At 46.1% G+C, this 22,787-nt stretch overlaps 2 protein-coding genes and 1 pseudogene across 2 annotated transcripts; 2 read left to right on the top strand and 1 right to left on the bottom strand.

Annotated features, from left to right (window-relative positions):
* Nucleotides 1–607: 607 nt before the first annotated feature.
* On the top strand, nt 608–1,854 carry LOC123410198 (60S ribosomal protein L22-like). Its single transcript, XM_045103098.1, has one exon. The coding sequence runs from the start codon at nt 839–841 to the stop codon at nt 1,592–1,594; it is 756 nt and encodes a 251-aa protein (XP_044959033.1). The 5' UTR covers nt 608–838; the 3' UTR covers nt 1,595–1,854.
* Nucleotides 1,855–2,881: 1,027 nt separating this feature from the next.
* LOC123409476 (protein CYCLOPS-like) lies at nt 2,882–6,573 on the bottom strand. Its single transcript, XM_045102366.1, has 11 exons — nt 6,293–6,573; nt 5,911–5,957; nt 5,195–5,332; nt 5,055–5,103; nt 4,913–4,965; nt 4,165–4,811; nt 3,995–4,041; nt 3,867–3,912; nt 3,620–3,668; nt 3,287–3,415; nt 2,882–3,189 (listed from the first exon to the last, which is right to left on the bottom strand). Exons 1-11 carry the CDS (start codon nt 6,485–6,487, stop codon nt 3,069–3,071), a joined length of 1,521 nt encoding a protein of 506 aa, XP_044958301.1. The 5' UTR covers nt 6,488–6,573; the 3' UTR covers nt 2,882–3,068.
* A 3,067-nt stretch (nt 6,574–9,640) lies between these two features.
* On the top strand, nt 9,641–10,645 carry LOC123408019 (annotated as a pseudogene).
* The last annotated feature ends 12,142 nt before the right edge of the window (nt 10,646–22,787 follow it).

Below are 22,787 nucleotides of genomic sequence, written 5' to 3'. Positions count from 1 at the left end.
GTCGGAGGAGCGCATGAAGGTATTAGGTTGACGGGAAGCTCGGGAGAACCCGAGAGTATCTAGATTCAGATCTCTCAACACATTGCTTGTTGGAATGGGGGATTGCAACAACAACTTGGTTGCGAAAACTAGTCCATGTAATACGTTGCTCCCGAGCTTTCATTAAAATACGATCCAACAGCCACAAAGCCGGCAGAGACACACACTCTTATTGGTCGGATGATTAGAATCATTTACCATAGTTCAGGGGCCACTTGAGTTGTGTTTTTAAGTTCTTGTATATGACTCTGTTCCCACTAGGACAAGTTTATGTATTAATCGTGGTGTTTTTAACTTGAAAATGAAGGTAAATATTATTTTGTCTACCACAAATGAAATAGACGACTTGGGTAAAAAAAGATATGACAGTGGGCCCACCTGCAGAGAGAGAGGCGCGCATAGGTGAGGAAGCTTTCCAAGCGGGGCCCAGGCGCATAGACAGGTGTGGGAACGGGAACGGCCTGCCAAGCGGGGCCCATGCGCATAGACATAAGGGGGTTCCCGCCTCCCGCCATTTCCATTTCCCCACCGTCGCGCCAAGTTCATTTTACCGCCATTTTCTTGGCGCCAATCCCCCCCCTCTCTGCTCGGGCGCTCAACTTTCTTGGCGCCACGCGCGCCTCTCTTCCACCTATAAACGCCCTCACCGCCCCCCCTCTCTCTCATCCATCCCCATCACCGCCGCCGCAATCCTCCCTCATTCACCTTCACCCAGATCCACAGAGCGAGAGCGAGCGAGGGAGATCGCCGGAGCAACAGGCCGACGAAGAAGACTTCAGCCGGCCGGATCTCAGTCACCATGGTGGTCGCGCTCGGTCCCGGCAGGTTCTACGGCGGCGGCCTCCCGCGCCCGCGCGTCTTCCCCGGCGACCGTGTCGACCCGCCGGCCCCCGTCACCGACGCGCTCCTCTGCTGGGCGCGCGACGCGCACTGGTCCATGGGCGGCCTCGGCGCCAAGCGCCTCCGCCTGCAGGGTCGCATCGAGGGCAACCTCGTCAAGCTCCGCCGCACCGCGCGCCGCGACGCCAGGGGCTCCGGTAAGTCCGCCAAGTCCTCCAAGGTCCGAGCCGCGGGCCACGGGCCTGCCCCGGCCACCCTCGACGACGCGCTAGGCTCCGACGACGACGATTCGGAGGACGAGGCGGAGGTCGCGGCCCAGGAGAAGGCGCTGCGGCGCGATGTCGTGGATGACGACGAGGAGTCAGAGTCCGGCGAGTCCGAGGGAGAGGAGGTGCCGCTCGTCACCATCGCCGCCGCCGCCAAGAGGAAGCGCGCCAGGAAGCTTTCCGACGAGTTCGACCGCATCGCCGCCGCGCAGCAGGAGGACGGCAGGAAGAAGAAGCCCTCTGCCGTGGCTCCGGCCAAGGCGCCGCTGAGGAAGAAGGCTGCTTCTGCTGTGGCGGCCCCTGCTCCTGCCCCTGAGGCACCGGCGAAGAAGTCGCTGAAGAGGAAGGCGGTGGCGCCGGCGGCTGGGTCAGCGGAGAGGACCTCACCGAAGAGGAAGGCCGCTGAGGCACCGGCGGCAAGGAGGACCTCGCCGAGGTCGAAGCACTGATGGATAGGTGCTCCTCTCCGTCTGCAATCCCTGTTCTTTGTTTGTCGGATCGGTGGCTCTAGCGGTGGTGGTGTGATCTCGGAGACGCAATATGCTGTGTGCTCGTCGAAATGCTTGAATGGAATCTGGTGTCATGCTTGTTTCTATGAGTATCAGAGTATGAATCAAACCCCTTAAACATGTCTTATCCAATCTGAGTTATCTTGAAATAGTAGTTGCTGTTCAGGTATCTGAAAATCTTCCTAAGAACAATTTCTGTATTGAGTCGTTGTCTGGAGATGGCGATTACTGAGATGTGATAATCCAGTGTCCATGTTTCTTTCTATACCTGAATCAAATTACTAAGTATTGTCTGATCAACCACTGAAAATAGTGGAGTGGTATGTTCCTGTACTGTGGTCTGAAGTAAAACTTTGAAATAATTTAGTTCCTGTACCGTGATCTGAAAATATTTGATGACATCACTTACATTTTGTTTACCAGTTCGATTGATGCTATGCTGTGAATTGCAAATTGAATTCACTTGCAATTCCATGTCTGTTCTTATTGCTACTGAGATCTTGAAATGTTCCTTTTCTTGCTTATGTTTGATGCTACTCTACTTCTAGTAACACTATGTTTGCCTATGGTGCTCCTTCCATGTGCAATTCCAGTTCTTGTGGGTCAGATCATTTGCTCTAGTGATTGAGGTGTCATCTTTGAGTTGCAGTATGTTTTCCAAAAGCTGGAATGAAAAGTAGTGTCATATTTATTTATATATCTGAATCAAATTCCTCCAAAAATATGTCTGATCAGATCTGAAACATTCTGAAGTAATACTTCCTGTACTGAGATCTGAAAATCTTGCTAAAATAACAATTGAGGTGTGGTCTTGGAGATGCATTGCTGTGTGTTCATCGAAATTTTGGAACTAAGTAATGCCATGTTTCTTTTTATATGTTAATCAAATCCCCCCAAGTATTGTCTGATAACCTTAAAAGAATATAGTAGTTTCTGTACTGAGATCTGAAAGTGTGCAATGCTGTTTCTTACATTTTGTTTATCAGTTCTGAACTGCAATCATTTCTGTAATGCTGATCTGAAAGTGTACTGAGATCATAGTTCTGTAGTTTATTTTGTTTATCTGAAGCTATCATCTGAACTGCAAAATGAATTCAAATGCATTTCTCAATCTGTTGTTGGTGCTGAGATATGAAAATATCGCATTTCTTGCTTATGTTTGATGCTACTTCTAGTAACATTTTCTTTGATCAGTTGAAACTACTACCGTATGAATTGCAATCTGAATTAATATGCAATTGCCAATCTGTTCTTGTTGATACTAGTACCTGTTAAAGATTACAATAAAACATAGAACGAAAAGAATGGTACATCCAGACCATCAACTATAATTGGGTGTATATCTGTATCTAGTGAGCAGGGACTCATTCCAAGTCCACTGCTATTAGTTTATAAAGCTGTAAGGGCTAGGCGATCACGCCATGGTGCCAGAGGCCATTCGTTCGATCTCCTCTATCAGCCTCTCTTTCTCTTCTGCCATGTCCTCGTTTTGCTTCTGAAGATCCTCGATCTGCTTCGTCTGTTCTGAATCCTTCCTGCAATTAGATCAGACATTTGGGATAATTGGGCAATCTGAAGTAAAAATCAGGTTAGTGAGATCATGGCAGGACTGTGACTTCATATTGTACTCACCGGTTCATGAATGACAAGTTAAGCTTTAGTGACCTGACCTCCTTCTCTAGGTTTTCGCAGCGCTTGAGCACCGCTTGCATGTCGGTTGGTATTACCGGGGTGGAACTTCTTTCCTTTGCTTCTGCCATTCTGAACCATAAGAAGTTTTTAGTAACATGATCCAGGTTCTGGTGTTCAATATGGAATAGTCAATGAAGTCTATATAACTTTGATTAAGAAGAGTCCTAAAAGTATCATTTGGATTAGCATAAATTGGTTCTTGCCTTTTTGTAATCAATCATATTAGCAGGAAAACATATTACATATACAATAACCAAATTGTGTATGACATACTTGCGTGTGCGCTCAACCCTGCGTTTCTTCGTAGGATCTCCTCTATCAACTGCAAAAGCTAACTAGTTAGAGCTTTCGGTGATTAAATAGTAGATGACGTAGTACTATGCAAGGCGGAGCATATTATCTTTCAATATACCTATGTTTCATCTAATCTACGAGCATGTTTCTAGAAAGAACTTTTTACTGTGATCATATAAATGCCGAAGATTTGGTGCCAAAAAGAACATCTTGCTGTTTCATTTACCTGCTTGTTCTGATGAGACGGACCCCATTCGTGACAGGGCCACTCTCTGTCAATGAGTAAAACGAACAGATTAGCATATGCTAGGAGAGGAATTTTTTGACGTTTCTGGAATATGAATCAGGTATTACCTTTCTTTCATCTTTCAAATTATCTTTTAGTACCTTCTCGCCGTAATCTGCGCATTGTTGACATTATACATTCAGTATTATGATAACAGCAATTCTATAATAGATCTCAAGAAATGTCTTAGCCATTGTACTGCCCAATAGATGATCATGTAAGTGTATTGTTGAAGTACCTTTGCCGTTTGATCTGCAGTCAGCTGTCCCATTTGCAACATTTTTTCTAGTGCTCTCACACACAGACAATGATTGCCCCATAGGACGTAGCTCATCACATACTTCAAAACCGGCTGATTGAGCCGTCAGAGCATTAGATGATCCACTCTGTGAAGGTTCACGAGACGCTGCACTGATCCAAATCTGGTTTGCAGGAGCAACAAAGTTCTCGGCGTTTGGTTCGGTGGGCCTCTCGACTTCAGGAAGCATCAGAGAGTCCTGAACATGTCCATTTGTCACCAGGGGGAACATATCTGCTCCTCCAAGAATGTTATGTTGAAACTGCTGGTTGTCGTAAAAGCCAAAAGGGTTGCCATGTGGCATATCTCTGTTGGCAGGGCTACTGAGCTTCTTACGCTCGAGCGTATCCTTGAGCATGCTCACCACTGATGTAACAGTATCTTGAGCTAGCATATGAGGATTGTCCAAAGGAGACGTCGATGAACATGAAGGAGATACAAATGTCGAAGTCTGAAGTGGAGTGCTACCCATTGGGGCACTGTTTGCTGCATTTGTGTTGGTAAAATCTAGTCTCAATTGGTTTGCTGCTCTCATAGTTCCTGTAGTTATTGGTGACACATTACTCTGCATTGCAGCATACCGCCTCCTGCAAAAGATGCCCGCGCTTGAGAAATAATGGAATGAAGAATCATAAAGTTGTGGTACAGAAGGTGATAATGCACATGCAATTGGTAATTCAGTTCATGCCTCAGTTCTGAAGATCTGCTTCTAGTCATTGGTTGAGTGCAGTGAAACCAGGTCTGCTTATGAACAAATACCACCTTTTACCCATTAGAATTTTATCCATGTAGCTATCATAATCAAGTAACTGGATGATTGGATAGCTAACCTTTGCCAAAAGTAGATCACTGGCTTGCATCCCTTTCTCTGCTGCATTCCTGGTGTACGATAAATAAACAAGTTGGTATCGCTTTAGATTGCATAAATCACTGTGACGATAAGATGATGCTGGTTCATAAGATACATTACTTGAGTGGTTGCTGGTTATGGTTATTCACATATTCAGGAGGAACTGCACAATTCTCAGGGATCAAGTTGTCGACAAGGTAATTTTGTCGAGCAATGTCATGTTGTTGATTAGGAAAGGCACCTGCTTCTGATGACAACCTGCATAGATATAAGTTGTTACGATGTAGCACTAACAGTCAGTTTTGACATGCAGTGTCATGCTAATGTCTTTCGGTGCAAAGTTCAGCATCATTTACATGCTAGATACTTCATCTATTCCTAAATATAAGTATTTTTAGAGATTTTAGTAGGGGGCTACATACGGAGCAAAATAAGTGAATCCATATTCTAAAGTATGTCTATATACATCCGTATTAGTCCCTAGTAAAATTTCTTAAAAGACTTATATTTAGGAACGGAGGGAGTAGAAGAAAGAAGTTCCATGGACATGCGTAATTACAACAAAGCATGACTAACGTGTGATTCCTAACCATTACTTGTGTTTGCATTATATTCTTATTAGGTGCTTACTGTATTGACGTGTGTAAGATTTGGGTGCCTAAGGTTATGTACTTTCTCTTGATTCAGCTTATTTTGCAAAGCCTTCATGACATATTCAGTTGCTGAAATTGATTTATATAATTTTCACTTTATGTGACACAGTTATTCATTCATCAACTCACACCTGCACATATCACCCAATACAATTAACCCTGCACTCTTTATCAACATCATACCTAGATGGTTGTCGAGGTCGATTATTCAGGTGACTAAAGCCTGGAATCTGTGAATAAAGAATCAAGAACTTTAGGTGATAGATTTAAAGCAAAAAGATCAACCTGGCATAGTAAATCATCAGTATTAACTCCAAAAAAAATCTAGATTTTTTTAATGTAATTTTTAAACAATAAATGAATAGCAAGTGATCTTCTTAAGTGTAAGAAATTTTCTTCTGAACATGATATATGTTTCACTTTTCATGCACAGAGAGGAAAAATTGGCAGGAAACTTCAACTTTTTTTCCTCGAAAGGAGGAAGTGTCAAGATGATGCTGGTCAAGGAAGAACACAAAACAAAGGAAAAGCAAAAGAAAGTGGTTCAAACTCTCAGAATTCTTGCCTCTCCATTCATAAGCCAGCTGTTGAACAACTCCTCGCTGTCTTCTCTGAAGCTCTGCGACATGTTTCTGAACCCCATCATCTCCATGCTCGGCGGCGCCGCCACTCCGATCGAGTTCTCCATCACCGCCTTGAGGAAGATCTCCTCGCTGGTGTTCCTGAACAGGTCAGACAGACCCCTGCCCTCCATCTCCATGAACTCCTCCTCAGCTCACCTCACCTCACCTCTGCCGATGATTGACTGAAATAGTTCCTAAAAGCTGTCTTTAGTACTAGTGCACTTGTAATGTGTGAACTCAAGCAACCATAGTGGAACAAATAAGATATTTTAAAATAGAATCCCACCTAAAACACTCATTAAACTAAGAAACAGTGCTTGGCAGAAGAACTCAGGCACACAAGACACTATGCTAATTTTAAAATTGCGATAGCCTGACGCTAAACTAACTGATTGAGGTATCCTTCATGCAGTCAGAGGCAAAGATTCCATCCTTCTCATTTTGTCTCATCAGTGGAAAGAACCGGGCTCCGTAGAATTTGTCTGCTTACACGTTGAAGAACAGGTGTACCCTAGAAGGCTCACATCAGGCAGGTATGAACACAGAAACTGCACACTATTTCAAAAAGGATGCTCTTGATCTTGGTCTGCAAAATTGCAACACAAAGGTCAGACAATCTTCTATAGGTGCTCTTGGAATATTCTTTTTAATTGATAGTGTTTTCTCCAACACAGCAAACGTTTCTATGCTTAGTATTATCATTGTGTTCTTAATTTTTCTTTTTCCCAACGGTTTAATAAAATAGTAATTTGCTGCCAGGGGGTGACAGCATGAAGGATGACGCATGCTGACATAATATAATGCAGGATTTGCAAGCAGTGGATGGCCAGTCCCCAGGATCTCATCACAGGCTTACAAGGTAAAACAACTCTCATCTTGTTTAGTCGTTGATGCGTGTTGGTTGACGCCTCGATGGTGATGGCCTTCTGGACATTTCTGCTGCCACTGTCAATTACTTATTATTGCTACTAACTAAATCACAACTGTATGATTGGGTGGGTAATCAGCAAACCCTGCAAATTGCCTGTTTTAAAATTAACTGCAAACATATTAACTGGTGCATAAGAAAGTAATAACATGGTTACGCTCACTGTCAAAGTAAAAGTATGATATTACACTGATACTGACCTTAATAGCCCCATTTCCGTTTAGAGGAGAGCTTTGACCAAGATCACTGATGGCGAGGCTTCTTTAGGTGGCGTGCCAGTCTCACTGGCGACGATGCTGCGGCGGCTGCAGAAGAGTATCATAGAAACAGACCTCACCTATGTTTATAATAGCTGTTGTCCATTGCTGCGATCGCTTGCAGCCGACCCTGCCGGCGCACGGACGCGCTTCGCCACCAACGACCCGGGATGATTGAAGAAATCTTTTGGCAGAAAATTTCTTACCGCTGGAGAAATCTTCTGAGCAAGTGATGCAAGAACAGGTAAGAAAAACTGGTATACAAAGTTCAGGCAAAGATTCCATCCTTCTCATTTTGTCTCATCAGTGGAAGAACTGGCCTCTGAAGAGCAGGTATGAACCGAAAATTGTAACACAAAGATCAGACAAATCTTGTATTGGTGCTCTGGGAATATTCTTTCTAATCACTATTTTTTTCTCCAACATGTCAAACGTTTCTATGGTTAGTAGTACAACTGCATTCTTAACTTTCCCCAGTGGTTTAATAATACCCCCTCCGTCCCAAAATAAGTGTCACAAACTTAGTACAACTTTCTACTAGAGTTAGTACAAAGTTGAGAGGTGAAAATATCAACGACTCATTGATGATCCATGCTGACATAATATATTGCAAGATTTGCAAGAAGTGGATGGCCATTCCCCAGGATCTCATCACATGCTTACAAGGTAAAACAACTCTTATTACTACTAACTAATTCAACTGTAAAAATTTAAAAATCTCCCTGATGTGGTAATGCATACATCATCATTTTGCTGATGATTGGGGTGTAGAAAACCCCCTGCAAACTGCCTGTTTTAAAATCAACTGCAGGAGTGTTAATCGGTGCAGAAGAAAGTAATAACATGGTTACGCTCACCGTCAAAGTAAAAAGTATAATTGCGCTGATAGTCTGACACTGACCTTCAACGTTCTCATTACCGTTTAGAGAAGAAGAGTTTCTGACCAAATATCTCCCTTGACCGTCCATCCAGTTCAGGCACGTCGATCACTGACGGTGATGTTTCGTTAGGTGGCGTGTCGGCTTCATCGGCGATCGATAGCACGGCGGTCGCAGAAGAGCGCCGTCTGTTTGAAAGCGAAATCTCGGCTATGTATGTTTATTAACTATAGCTGGCGGCCGTCGCTGTGACCGCCGGCGCACTGACGGACGTGCTTCGCCGCCGATGACCCGGGACGGTTGAAGAAATCTTGGTGCAGAAAGTTTCCCATGGCTGGGTGGAGAAATCTTGAGAGCAGCAGGCGAGATGCAAGAACAGGCGAGGGAAATTTCTCATGGCTGGCTGGACTGGAGACATCTTCAGTGCAGGCGATGGAAGAACAGGCAAGGGAACAGAATCAGTTTATTATTGTTTTTTAATAGAAAAACAGGGAGAGCTTCTCATTTTCCTTTTTAAGGTTATATTTGGTCATGATTCTATTGTACTCCCTCCGTTCCTAAATATAAGTCTTTTAAGATATTTCACTAGTAGTCTACATACGGAGCAAAATGAGTGAATCTACACTTTAAAGTATGTCTATATACATTTATATGTAGTCCAATAACAGGGACGAAGCCAACATGCAAGCATAGGGGGGGGGCAAGTTTGTTCATGGAGGAGGCAAAGTTCATATAAAGTAAAAAAAATAGCTACAACAACCATTATTATAGTAGAAAAATCAATTTGTTAGGGGGATCTAGCCCCCCTTGTCCCCCCCTAGAATCGTCCGTGTCCAATAATGATACTTCTTTAAAGACTTATATTTAGAAACGGAGGGAGTAGAAGACAAGCCGAAGTAAAATATGGATGTGAGGGCATTTTTAATTTCCAGACATATACACAGGAGCGACACCTCTATAATTGATTACTGCATACAAAGAGCCAGTGGAGTAATTTCCAGAGCTCTCATAATGCCAAACTAGGGAATCACTCTCCTGAGAGAGGAAAATACTATAAACTGTGAGTGAATTATAGAAAACCATCACATTTACAGTAGTTAAGCAGAATTGCCACCACATTCCTCGCTCGTTGCAAAAATCCACCATTTTTGCTGTATTTTTTTTTCCAGTAAACACAAATGGTCGATTTGGAACCGTTAACTACGATTTCTGAGAGAATGGGCCCACATGTCAGGTGCCACGTAGGACGAGCCTAACGGCCAACGAATGACGGCGGTTAGCGCGGGCTAGGTCATAAACGGATCTGCCAAGAACTCCCCCGCCCCGCATGTGGTGGTCAAGATGCAGACCCCGGACTGGGCCATCTCCAAGGTGCCGTGGTTGCCGGCCGCCGGGGGCAAGGACGGTCGCGGCAAGAACGCGCGCAAGATCACACGGGTGCTGCTCCTAAAGGCGCACCGCACGGTGGGGAAGCTCACGAGCGCCGCCATCGCCGCGCTCTCCGTGACGGCGGCCGCGCAGAGGCGGGTGGCGGCTGGCCGGACCAACTCCGACGCCGCCAACACCAACGCGCCGCCGGGGGAGGGCCTTGCCAGGCTCCTCGGCGTTCTCTGCGCCTTCCTCCTCCTCTTCGTGCTTCTCCTCGCCGTCAACGTCGCCGCGCACGCCCAGGGCTCGCACCTCGCCGCGCTCCCCGACCTGGAGGCCGTCGAGGCCTCTTCGCTGCCGGCTATGCGGCCTAGATGCGCGCCCGCGCCTCCTACCTCGGCCCAACCCCGCAGTTCCTCACCAACGCCTGCGTCGTGCTCTTCATGATACAGAGTGTCGATCGTCTCATCCTCTGCCTCGGCTGCTTCTGAATCAAGCTCACGGGAATCAAGCCCGTCGCCAACGCCGCCGCCGCCGGCAAATTAAGGCGACATCGAGGCCGGCGCCGAGGAGGAGGATTTCCCCATGGTGCTGGTCCAGATTCCAATGTGCAACGAGAAGGAGGTGAGCTGCAAAACTAAAAAAGAAGTGAATTTCCACTTCTCTGCGGGGCGGGGGAGTTCTTGGCGGATATGTTTATGACCTAACCCGCCCCAACGGCCATCACTGGCTGGCCGTTAGACTCGTCCTACGTGGTACACGACATATGGGCCCATTCTGTCGGAAATCGTAGTTAACGGCTTCAAATCGGCCATTTGTGTTTATTAAAAGAATTACAGTGAAAATGGTGGATTTTTGCGACGAGGAAGGAATTGGTGGCAATTCTGCTCGACTACTGCAAATGTGGTGGCTTTTTGTAATTCACTCGTACATCATAGTAGCATTAAAAATCCTTCTGAAGGAGAGCATTAATAGTTTCTTCATCTATCTTCGTAAAGAGCAACTCTAGCAGACCCCGCAAAAAGGGCGGCCCGCAAAAATTCCGGCGAGTATGCGGGCTCGGCCCAATTTTCTGGCCAGAACAGAGCCCGCATACTCGCCCTACCCGCAAACTTTTTTGCCGCAGCCCGCAAACCGCACGCCCCGAGCAGTATACTTGTGGTTCCGCGACCATTTTGCGGGTCCAAACCCTATCCCCCACCGCCGCGAGCCACCCGATTCCCCTTTCCCCTCTTCACATTTCTCGCCGCCGGCGACCACCCGCCCCGCCTCCAGCCGCCATGTGGGGTCGAATGTGGAGCTCCGGACGCGGCTCTGGCCGTGAGAGGGACCCAGAGCGCGAGCGGCACGTCCGGACGGACGACGCGAGGAAGCGCGGCGCCCGTAGGTGGACCAACCGCGGGATGTCACCGCCGGCGAGCTTCAACCGCCGCGAGACGGAGGAGTTGAACGCCGTAGCGCGTCCTTCTCCTCCGTGAGATCTTCCTACGTCGGATCCTCCTCGTCCTCCGGCGCAGGCTTTCTCCCCGTGAAGAGGGAGTGGTCGGAGGACGAGGAGGAGCCGGCGCCGTTTGCCTTCGTTCCGGTGAAGGAGGAGCACGAGGAGCCGGAGGAGCCGCCGTCAGATCCGACCCCCTATTACTAGTTTAACGTACTATGTAGTATAACTATGCTTGTAGTTTGTTGATCATGTGATGAACTATGTTTGTGCAATTTCTCCCGCGAAAGTGTTTTTTCAAATTATGCAGGTTTTGATACGGGTTCTGTTCGGCCGCGCATGTTTTCGACCCGCAAACGCGATCTTCATGAAACCGCAAACGCTTTTTGCGGGGTCTGCTAGAGTTGCTACATATATCCTTTTAACCCAGCCCTCTAGCAAATAAATGTTTTAAGTTATGGATGTTTAGGATACCCAACCCCCCATAATCCTTTTCCATAGCAACTAGAGGTCAGTTAGCCACTTGAGTATTCATACAATCCACACCCCACTTAGGAAATTTTACTAAGGAAAGGAGCAAAATCAGCTTTGATCAATATGATCCTGCCTGCATAAAAAAAAGGAGCTTTCCTCTCCATATAGCTATCCTACATAGGATTTATCTGTAAGGGGCTGAGTATGACTCCTAGACAGCTTGCCTTGATGGAGAGGTATGCCTAAATATTTAACAGTGAACACCCTAGAAGGCTTACACCAGGCAGGTATGAACAGAAAAGCGGCACGCTATTTCAATGGATGATCTTTCGATCATGGTCTGCGAAATTGCAACACGAAGATCAGACAAATCTTCCATAGGTGCTCTTGGAATATTCTCTCTAAGCACAGTTTTTTTTCTCCAATACATCAAATGTTTCTATGCCTACTCATTTGATCCTTAATTTTTCCCAGTGGTTTAATATAATAGTAACTTGCTGCCAGGGGTGACAATGTCAATGACTGAACGATGATGCATGCTGACATAATATAATGCCGGATTTGCAAGAAGTGGATGGCCAGTCCCGAGGATCTCATCACAGGCTTGCTTACAAGGTAAAACAACTCAGTCTTTTACTGCCACTGGCAATTACCCATTATTACTACTAACTATTTCAACTGTAAAAAATTAAAGAATCCCTCTGATGTGGTAATGCACACATCATCATATCATAGGGTAGCAGGCAAACCACTGCAAATTGCCTGTTTTTAAAATCAACTGCGGCAGTGTTAACTGGTGCAGGAGAGAGTAATAACATGGTTACACTCACTGTCAAAGTAAAAAGTACAGTACTATGATAGTATCACTGTGATGCCGACCTTAATGTCCCCATTTCCGGCTAGAGGAGGAGAGGTCTGACCAAAGATCCCCCTCCAGTCCAGTCCAGGTGCATCCATCACTGACGGCGATGTTTCGTTAGGTGGCGTGCCCGCGTCATCGGCGGCGATCGATGCCGCGGCGGCCGCGGAAGAGCGTCGTGTGTTTGAAAGCGAAACCTCGGCTGTGTATGTTTATTATAGCTAGCTGGCGCCCGTCGCTGTGACCGCCGGCGGCCGACCCTGCCCTGCCGGCGCACTGATGGACGCGCTTCGCAGCATGCTGGGTGAAGAAATCCTGTGTCAGAAGGCTTTTCTCATGGCTGGGTGGAGAAATCTTCAGAGCAGCATGCGAGATGCAAGAACGGGCGATGGACATCTTCTATTATCTGTGCAGGCGATGCAGGAACAGGCAAAGGAATTTTTGGTAATAATAAAAAAGTTCTCCAGTCTTGCTGCAGCTGGGAGACGGCGTTTCGTTTTTCCGCTAAAGAGTGGATAAAGCGGAGACCTGGAATTACGCCTTCACCTGAGAATTTTTGCTCCCGCGGCCTGTTTGAAGACGTAATGGTGTTGGGAAACCGGGCCGGTCCAGGAGGCCTCGCGCGGCTGATGTTGAATGGCTAGCGTGGGAGGCAAGCAGTCAGCCACTTTCGTTTTCTAAATTTAAGTTAGATGAGTACTTATCCCTTGAGAGTCCCCATACGCCGCATTCTACGGCAGGATGGCTAGTTTTCGCACATGCAGTCTTCCAACTGGGCCGGCGCACTGACCGTGCTTTTGCTGTTCCCTATCACGCCACAAAAAAGAAAAAAATTCAAGAGAAACAGGATCCGATCCTAATACCTAGCGCAACACAGGTCACTAACAACAACCTATTAGACAACAAACCAATATCAACTTCTTTTAATAGAAGGCGCAGAATAATATAACAACACATAGCGGGGTTGAGATTTGGGTTTCAATTTTTTATGTAAAATTAGGAACAGTTTTGTAATGCCGCAATTATTAATAATTCCAACCCTTTTTCGAAAAAATATTCCCAGAATTTTATGTTTCCTTTTAACATTTTTTCAATTCCGGATCATTTTTAAAATTCTGGAATATTTTTTCAAATTCCGGAACATTTTTCAAATTCCACAGAATGTTTTTTCAAATTACGGAACATTTTTTCAAACTTCAGAATTTTTTTCAAATTCCTAAATTTTAATTCCAGAATATTTTTACAAAGTCCAGAGCATTTTTTCAAATTTCCAAACATTTTTTCAATTTCGGAACACTTTTTTCAAATTCCGAATATTTTTCAAATTACGGAACATTTTTCCGAATTTTGAAACATTTTTTTAGATTCATAAATATTTTTTGAAATTCCGGAATATGTTTTAAAATTTGGAGCATTTTTTAAAATTCTGAAACATTTTTTTAGACTTAGAAACATTTTTTTAAATTTTGAAATATTTTTTTAAAATCCAGAACATTTTCGAAACAGAAACAGAAAAAAAAACCAGTTCAAGGAATCTTCCAGAATGTTCGCAAAACCGGGAAAAACCGGGATCAACGAAGTGCTGAATAGGCTGGCCCAGGTCATCGCTCACTTGTCAATCCCTCTGCGATTGCTCGACAACTTGACGTAATGTGCGTCATATAGGGTTTTTCTATCCCTTCATTCCATACCCCTATATAAACAGAGAAGAGACAATCATTGTAACAAAGTTGATCATTAATAAAGATTGGTTCCTCCCTACACCTTGTGTCTTCTATTTTCTGTGATTGTCTACGACGCCCGTTCCCGCTCCGCAACCTTGGACCGGACTCGCCGGCACGAGTTGCGGAACACGTTATGAGAACGCTTCGCTCCACCAACTCTCCATCGAGCGCGCGTCAAGCCTGCATCAAGCAGGCTCTCGTCGATCGCACGGAGGTATAAATCCGACCTCCTCTTTGTAAAAATGAATTTCTCTCGTTATCACGATTCCGTTTTTGCAATTAGTTTACTTTTTCGGATTTAATCTACCTATGATGTGGATTTCTCTCCCATAAACTAGCTGACGAACATGTCGCCGACCAATGTCGATGTTCATGGATTACGAGAGATTTGTTGACTACACCCACGGAGACAGTGATGAAACGTACTCCAGATGAGCACGACACCGCCGTGATGTACCGGATGCACACTGGTCGTGACGTCTCGCTGATACACGATCTGTTTTGCACCGAGGCGCTATAGTAACCGACGCCGGCATGGCTCTGTTGGCCGGCCAGCCGCGTGCGAGCCCGCTGCTCCGCCGCGCAGGGCGCGTCCGCGCAGGGCAGCTCGTTTTGAGTTTGAACACAGTGTGTGGTGAATAAAAAACGCATATTCTGGCTTTAAAAGAGCTCGGAAATTCATTTTTCGGGCTATTTTTCACGTATTAGATACGCGTAATATACTATCTTATTTAACATGATTTTATTATATGTTTTTACTGCTGTAGATTAATTGTTTAGCACTTTTAATCATTAGGTAAACCATATAAGAAAATGCATTAAATAATGAAACGTCATTTTAGTGAGTAAGTTTATGTACATCGCATTTATGCAAAAGATTACCTGCTGTAATCTCATCATTTGTTGCATAAATTGCAGATGACCGGAATCGTCAACAGGGAGTTTCTGAGTTGGCCCAGACAGGGCTAAACTACCTGAGTTGGTATTCCGACTGCGAGATCTGGTTCAAGGGCAAGAACCTTCTGAGAGCGATTGGTAAGGGGACCCTGCTGGCCCCAACTGACCCCAAGTTCGCGCCAGAAAATGCCCAGGCCCTACATGTCTTCCGTCATCACCTCTGCCCTACTCTGAAAGACGAGTATACGGCTGAACGGAGTGCTTCTGGCCTTTGGACCGCTCTTAAGGAGCGGTTTGAGAGGCTGAAGTATACCGTCAAGCCACGTGCAGAGGCGGAGTGGATCCGTCTGAGGTTCGCAGACTTCAAGACGGTTAGTACAATTCGACGCTGCACCGGATTTGTACAACTCTTCAGCTGTGTGATACTGAGGTTACCGACAGTCAGAAGATTGAGAAACCATATCCACTTTCCATCCTGACGCGGTCCAGTCCTCACCAAACTACCGCCAGGGGAACCACATGAGGTATTCAGAGCTGATCGACATCCTCCAGGTGGCAGAGGCGCAGGACGAGGTTCTGAAAAAGAACTTTGTCGCGCAACCACTTGGGGGGAGTTCTCGTCAGGAGGTGAACGCCCTCAAAGTCCGCAAGCCTCTCCATGAAAAGAGAGGCCGCAAGGGCAAGAAGAAGGTCCCTCACCCCCACTCCGGCTAAGCAGCAGAAGCCGGGAAAAGGGGGGACAAAGGGCTCAGGAGTGCTTCCGGTGTGGATCGTTGGAACATTTCTCCTGCCAGTGTCGCGCACCAAAGGAGGTGGTTGTTGCGTACAAGGCTCGGAAGGAGCATGAGACGCACCTCACCTTGGTTCAGGAGGAATCACCACTGGCGCCACCAGCGGCTCTCGTGATGATCTCTACGCCTCCTCCTGCGCCCATAGTGGCGACCTCAGCTGTTCCCATAGCGTCAGCCTTGGCGGTCTCTAACAACGTCGACGCTGCCATGGAGTTTGAGCACACGGTCGCCCTATGGTGCCGCCACTGGATGTTGATGCTGCTACCAAGATGGTGTCTATCGAGGAGGGGATCACCATTCTGGAGATTCAGGCTAAAGTCAATGGCTTCTTTGCCGAGTCTACTTAGCCTACCTCGTTAGTGATCATGATTCCGTGATCTGAGACAATGCATTCGAATAAATTCGATTTGGTTGTAAGCTCTATGAGAGCACAAAACTTATTCTTTATTTATACATGATATTATGTTATGTTCTGAAATGTGTGCATTTATTATTAATGTATCTTCTTCCTCCTTACATTAATTAGATGTCATATTTTAGAACGCGCGTGGCGTCCGAATGGAGGAAACGTGCCTTGCCGATAGCGCCACTACACATACCATTTTACGAGAAGCTAAGTATTTTGAGTGTGTTAAAGTATCTTCGGGAAGTATTATGACAATCGCCGGCTGCGGTTCGAACATAGTGGGCTCCGGACGAGCTACTATCATACTTCCCATGGGAACACCTTTGCTCATTCATGACGCGTTGTTGTACCGGAGTCGACTCGTACTCGTTTGAGCTTTAAAGGCATCCGCGCTAATGGTTTCCATATTGAGACCGACGATGACAACGACAAGGAGTGCCTCCTCATCACAAAGTGAGATACAAATGGTAAATATGTTATCGAAAGGCTTCCTTCGTTTGACACAGGGCTATACTACACCATGATAGTAGCACCGCCCGTGTACACTACCATTAAGACTGTCTTTAGAAGCTCTGAACTTTTCTGCCTCTGGTATGATAGGTTAGGCCACCCCGTACTTAGGATGATGAGAAAGACAATTAACAACTCGCATTACCATAATGTTAACGTGAAGAACTTTCCAAATCCCGATGTTTTCGTATGCTTCACATGCGCCACGGAGAAGTTAGTCATTCCTCAAGATGAGGGATGAAATCCCCGCATTCTTGGAACGTATCCAAGGGGACATATGCGGTCCAATTTAGCCCCTCACAGGGCCATTTAGGTACTTCATGGTGCTCATCGATGCTTCCTCTAAATGGTCCAACGTTTGCCTGCTGTCAACAAGGAACCATGCCTTTGCAAAGTTGATCTCTCAGATCATACAAATGAGGAATAATTTCCCTGATCATCGTATAAAGTCTATTCGAATGGACAACGCCGGAGAATTTACTTCGAAGCCGTTCGATGATTATTGCATGGCAACAGGAATCAAAGTTGAGCACTCGGTACCGCACGTTCAAACACAGAATGGACTTGCCGAGGCATTGATTAAAAGAATTAAATTCATTGCCCGACCGCTCCTCCAGGGTTGTAATTTACCAACAACATGTTGGGGCCACGTAGTGTAACACGCGGCCAAACTCATCAACTTTAGACCGTCGGCCTACAACATCCACTCTCCTGTTCAACTTGCGCAAGGGTCGGCACCGAAAATTTCCCACCTTCGTAGGTTCGGTTGCCAGGTATACGTACCAATACTACCACCCCAGCGATCGGCAATGATCCCGCTCCGTAAGTCGGGGATATATGTTGGCTATGAGACTGTGTCCATAATCAGGTATCTGGGCCCCATGAGAGGCGACTGTCACACAACTCGTTTTCCTGATTGCATTTTTGATGAGGATTTTTTCCCGACTTTAGGGGGAGAGAATTAACCCCTTGATGCTAAAAGTAAAGAAATCACGTGGCAAGCCACGGGAATCCACGCTCATGACCCACGCACTGCTGAGACTGAGAGAGAAGTCCAAAAGATAATAGATTTACAGTCATTAGCAAATCAAGTGCCTCACCACTTTAGTGACTTAAAGACTGTGACAAAATCGCATGTGCATGCATGCAATACACCGGAAAGGGTTGACATATCAAAGAAGAATGATGGTATACCCGCCCCCGTCCAAAGGCCTAAAAGGACGAGAGATCCGACTTCTCAAATCCCAAGTACTCGGGGACGCCTAACGAAAAAGGATAAGAGATATTTATTACAGCCTGTCACCAAAGTGCCCCAAATTGAAACGGTGAGCCAGTCCAGACCTGACACAAGTACGGAAAATTCAGTGCACGAAATTCCAGGCTTAAACTTTCCCATAGGGGAAACACCCAACGGAGATGTGTGCGCACACACGGCGTGGGAAGTCTAAAGGACCTTGCTCCCAGAATGGGAAATTTGGTAGAGCAAGTATTAGCGCCAGATGCGCTCCATGATGAAATGGCCATAGATTATATTTATACGGGTGAGTCTCTGAACCGAGCAACGTTGACTGTCGACATTAACTTTGCTACGAAAATTGCCTCAATCATAGATCTTGACCCTGAGCCTAAAACGCTCGCTGATTGCAAGAAAAGGTCGGATTGGAATGATTGGCAGAAGGCAATTACTGTTGAATTATTATCTCTCAACAAAAGGAAGGTGTTCGGACCAGTTTGTCAAACTCCTCCCCACATTCGCCATGTTGGCCATAGGTGGGTTTTTGTTCAAAAGAGAGATAAAAATAATAAGGTAGTACGGTACAAAGCAAGGCTTGTTGCTCAAGGGTTCACTCAACGTCCCGGTGGCGATTTTGAGGAGACCTATTCCCCGGTCATGGATGGAGTTACCTTTAGATACTTGATCTCAATGGTAGTAAACATGGGCGTGAAAATGAAATTGATGGATGTTGTTACTGCTTACCTGTATGGTAACTTGGATTCGAACATATACATGAAGGTTCCTGAAGGTATCCCTGTTCCGAACCATGATAGAGAAAACAAGAGTCTATACAACGTCCAACTTCAAAAGGCATTGTATGGACTTAGACAATTCTGGTAGAATGTGGTATAATTGCCTAAGCGATTTCCTTCATCAGAAGGGCTACACAAGCAATACAGATTGCCCATGTGTTTTATACGGTGATCCCAAGATTGGATTCTGTATAATCTCGGTGTACGTGGTGTTGGGGTACGTTGCATGGGAAACAATTTTTTTCCTACACACATGAAGACCTATCATGGTGATGTTCATCTACGAGAGGGAGATCGGATCCACATACCCTTGTAGATCGCTCAACGGGAAGCGTTAAGAAACGCGCTTGATGTAGTGGTACAACTTCGTGATTCAAATCACCGTCGTCCCATGATTCGTCCCGATCTAGCACCGAATGAACGACACCTTCGCGTTCAGCACACGTACAACTCGATGACGATCTCTGCCTTCTTGATCCAGCAAGAGAGACGGGGAAGTAGATGAGTTCGCCGGCAGCGTGACGGCGCGCCGGTGACAGTGATGATCTATTCCTGCAAGGCTCCGCCCGAGCTCCGCAGAAATCTGATCTAGAGGTAGAACTACGAGGTATAGGTTTGAGTTGCACGTGACAAAGTTGTGTCTCAAAAACCCTAAAACCTCTAGTATATATAGGAGAAGGGGAGGGGCTAGCCTTGGGGCTCAAGGGAGACCCTAGGGCGCCGACTGAAGTGGAGAGGAGGACTCCAACTCCAATTCGGTTTGGGGAAGGAGGAGTCCTCCTCTCCCTTCCCACCTCCTTTTTTCTTTTCTCTTTGGTTTTTTTCTTCCTAGCGCCATACCCACTTGGGATGGCCTCACCAGCCCACTAAGGGCTGGTGCGCCACCCCTGGGCCACTAGGCTCTCTCCCGGGTGGGTGGCCCCCTCCCGGTGAAGATCCGAAACCCATTCGTCACTCCCGGTAATGTCCGAAATCTTTCCGTGACCAAATAAAACCATCCTATATATCAATTTTCATTTCCGGACCATTCCGGAAACCCTCGTGACGTCCATGATCTCATCCGGGACTCCGAACAACCTTAGGTCACCAACACCTATACCTCAACTATACCGAAACGTCATCGAACCTTAAGTGTGCAGACCCCGCGGGTTCGAGAACTATGTAGACATGACCCGAGACACTCCCCAGTCAATATCCAATAGCGGGAACTAGATGTCCATATTGGATCCTACATATTCTACGAAGATCTTATCGGTTGAACCTTTGTGCCAAGGATTCATATAATCCCGTATATCATTCCCTTTATCCTTCGGTATGTTACTTGCCCGAGATTTGATCGTCGACATCCCTATACCTATTTCAATCTCGTTACCGGCAAGTTTGTTTACTCGTTCCGTAATACAAGATCCCGTGACTAACACTTTAGTCTCATTTCTTGCAAGGCTTATATGTGATGTTGTATTACCGCGTGGGCCCCGAGATACCTCTCCGCCACACGGAGTGACAAATCCCAGTCTTGATCCATGCTAACTCAATGGATACCTTCGGAGATACCTTTAGAGCACCTTTATGGTCACCCAATAACGTTGCGACGTTTGATACACACAAGGTATTCCTTCGGTGTCAGTGAGTTACATGATCTCATGGTCATAGGAATGAATACTTGACACACAGAAAACAATAGCAACAAAATGACACGATCACATGCTACGTTCATAGTTTGGGTCTTGTCCATCACATCATTCTCCTAATGATGTGATCCAGTTATCAAGTGACAACACTTGCATATGGTCAGAAAACCTTAACCATCCTTGATCAACTGACTAGAAAACTAGAGGCTCACTAGGAACATTGTTTTGTCTATATATCCACACATGTATCTATGCTTTCATTCAATACAATTATAGCATGGATAATAAACGATTATCTTGAAACAAGAAATACAATAATAACTATTTTATCATTGCCTCTAGGGCATATTTCCAACACGTGGACGATTTAAACATAATCGATACACGTGAGGATATTGAGGAAGCGAGTTCCTACCTGAGGTCGGAATTCGAGATGAAGGATTTGGGTAAAACCAAGTTCTGTGTGGGTCTGCAACTTGAACATTCCCCTAACGGGATTCTAGTGCACCACTCGGCCTACGCCTAGAAGGTGTTGGAAAGATTTGGATTTGACAAGGCATACCCTTCTAAGACCCCGATGGTCGGGAGATCTTTACAGCCACACAAGGACCCGTTCAGCCCTAGGGAAGAGGGGGAGGAAACTCTGGGACCAGAGGTTCCTTACCTGAGTGCAGTTGGGGCACTCATGTACCTCGCAAATTGTATACGGCCAGACATTGCTTTCGCCGTGAATTTGCTTGCTAGGTACAGTTCTGAACCTACCAAGAGACATTGAAAAGGTGTCAAGGACGTTTTCCGCTACCTGCAAGGGACCAAAGATCTTGGCCTATTTTATAGAAGGAATCAAGACCTATCCCTTATAGGCTATGCCGATGCTGGGTTTCTGTCAGACCCGCATGATTGCAAGTCACAGACTAGATATGTTTTCCTTTATGGTGGGACTCGTGGATATCAACCAAGCAAAGACTTGTGTCAACCTCCACGAACCACTCGGAAATAATGACACTATTCGAAGCATCAAAGAAATGTGTATCGCTTCGGCGGATGATCAACCACATTCAGCAGACGTGTGGGCTGAACACCGTACAAACCCCTACCATTATCTATGAGGATAATGTTGCTTGTGTTGCGCAAGTTCAAATGGGTTATGTGAAGAGTAACCTCACAAAACATATTAGTCCCAAGTTCTTCTATGCACATGAACTGCAATAAATGAACGATGTGAGAATCTTGCATACTAAGTCGTGTGACAATCTTGCTGGTATGTTCACTAAATCGTTACCGGCATCATCCTTTGAGAGTTGTATGCGTGGAATCGGTATGATGAGACTTAGAGAGATGCAAGGTTCAGGGGGAGAAACTTCACAAATTCATCGCTAAAATCTCAATCCCGATGATTGAGTACTCAACCAGGTGGTTGAGTGGATTATACTCTTTTTTCCCTTGAGTGAGTTTTCCTGATGTTTCTCACCTAAGATTTTTAACGAGGCAATTCGTGCAATACAACAACGTACATGATGTGCTATTTCTCCATATTTTTCCCACTTGGTTTTTTGGAGTTTTGAGACATGGATATACAGATAATTATCCAAGGGGGAGTGTTGGGAAACCGACGAGGAGGCCTCGCACGGCTGAGGCTGGCTGGCTAGCGTGGGAGGCACGCAGTCAGCCCCTCTCGTTCCCTAAACTCACGTTAGATGTGTACTTATCCCTTCACCCCATACCCTATATAAACAGAGAAGAGGCAATCTATATCTAATAATAAAGAGGCTATTGCTTCCGTCGGAAAACCCACCGCGACATTTTTATAAAAAAACCCCTGTAATTTTTGTTATTCAACCCGTGCTCCATCATTTATATGCAACGTAAAAGGAAAAAACGATTCGCTGCAAAAATTATACGCGTACGCATCGCCTCCTCCCGTCGACCCTGGGCCACCCTGGCGTGTGTCCAGGCCGCTGCCACACCACTCGCCACCGCGGCCGACCTCAACCGCCACCGCTGCCGATCTCAACCCACCCGCCTCCGCGGCCGTACCTCTCACTGCTCCCGTTGCGGCGCTCGAGCGCATCGCGTTGATCCTGGTCCACCCTGGCGTGTGTCCAGGCTGCTGCCACACCACTCGCCGCCGCGGCCAACCTCAACCACCACTGTTGTCGATCTCAACCCACTCGCCTCCGCGGCCATACCTCTGCCCGCTTGCTGCCCCCGTTTCGGCGCTCGAGCACAACTTCTGAATCAAATCAAC

This window comes from Hordeum vulgare, chromosome 7H (genome assembly GCF_904849725.1).
Source record: "Hordeum vulgare subsp. vulgare chromosome 7H, MorexV3_pseudomolecules_assembly, whole genome shotgun sequence".
NCBI classification, from domain to species: Eukaryota; Viridiplantae; Streptophyta; class Magnoliopsida; order Poales; family Poaceae; genus Hordeum; species Hordeum vulgare.
The sequence above is the reverse complement of the archived record's forward strand: the minus strand, read 5'-3'. Positions and strand labels throughout refer to the sequence as shown.

What these genes read in the sequence shown, in the direction of transcription:
- LOC123409476 (XM_045102366.1), bottom strand. Translation starts at nt 6,487, where the DNA reads ATGGAGATGGAGGGCAGGGGTCTGTCTGACCTGTTCAGGAACACCAGC. An exon ending in GTGATCTACTTTTGGCAAAG is followed by an intron (nt 4,966 to 5,054) that starts GTTAGCTATCCA and finishes GTTCATAAGCAG; the next exon opens with ACCTGGTTTCACTGCACTCA. An exon ending in CGTCTCATCAGAACAAGCAG is followed by an intron (nt 3,669 to 3,866) that starts GTAAATGAAACA and finishes TAGCTTTTGCAG; the next exon opens with TTGATAGAGGAGATCCTACG.
- LOC123410198 (XM_045103098.1), top strand. Translation starts at nt 839, where the DNA reads ATGGTGGTCGCGCTCGGTCCCGGCAGGTTCTACGGCGGCGGCCTCCCG.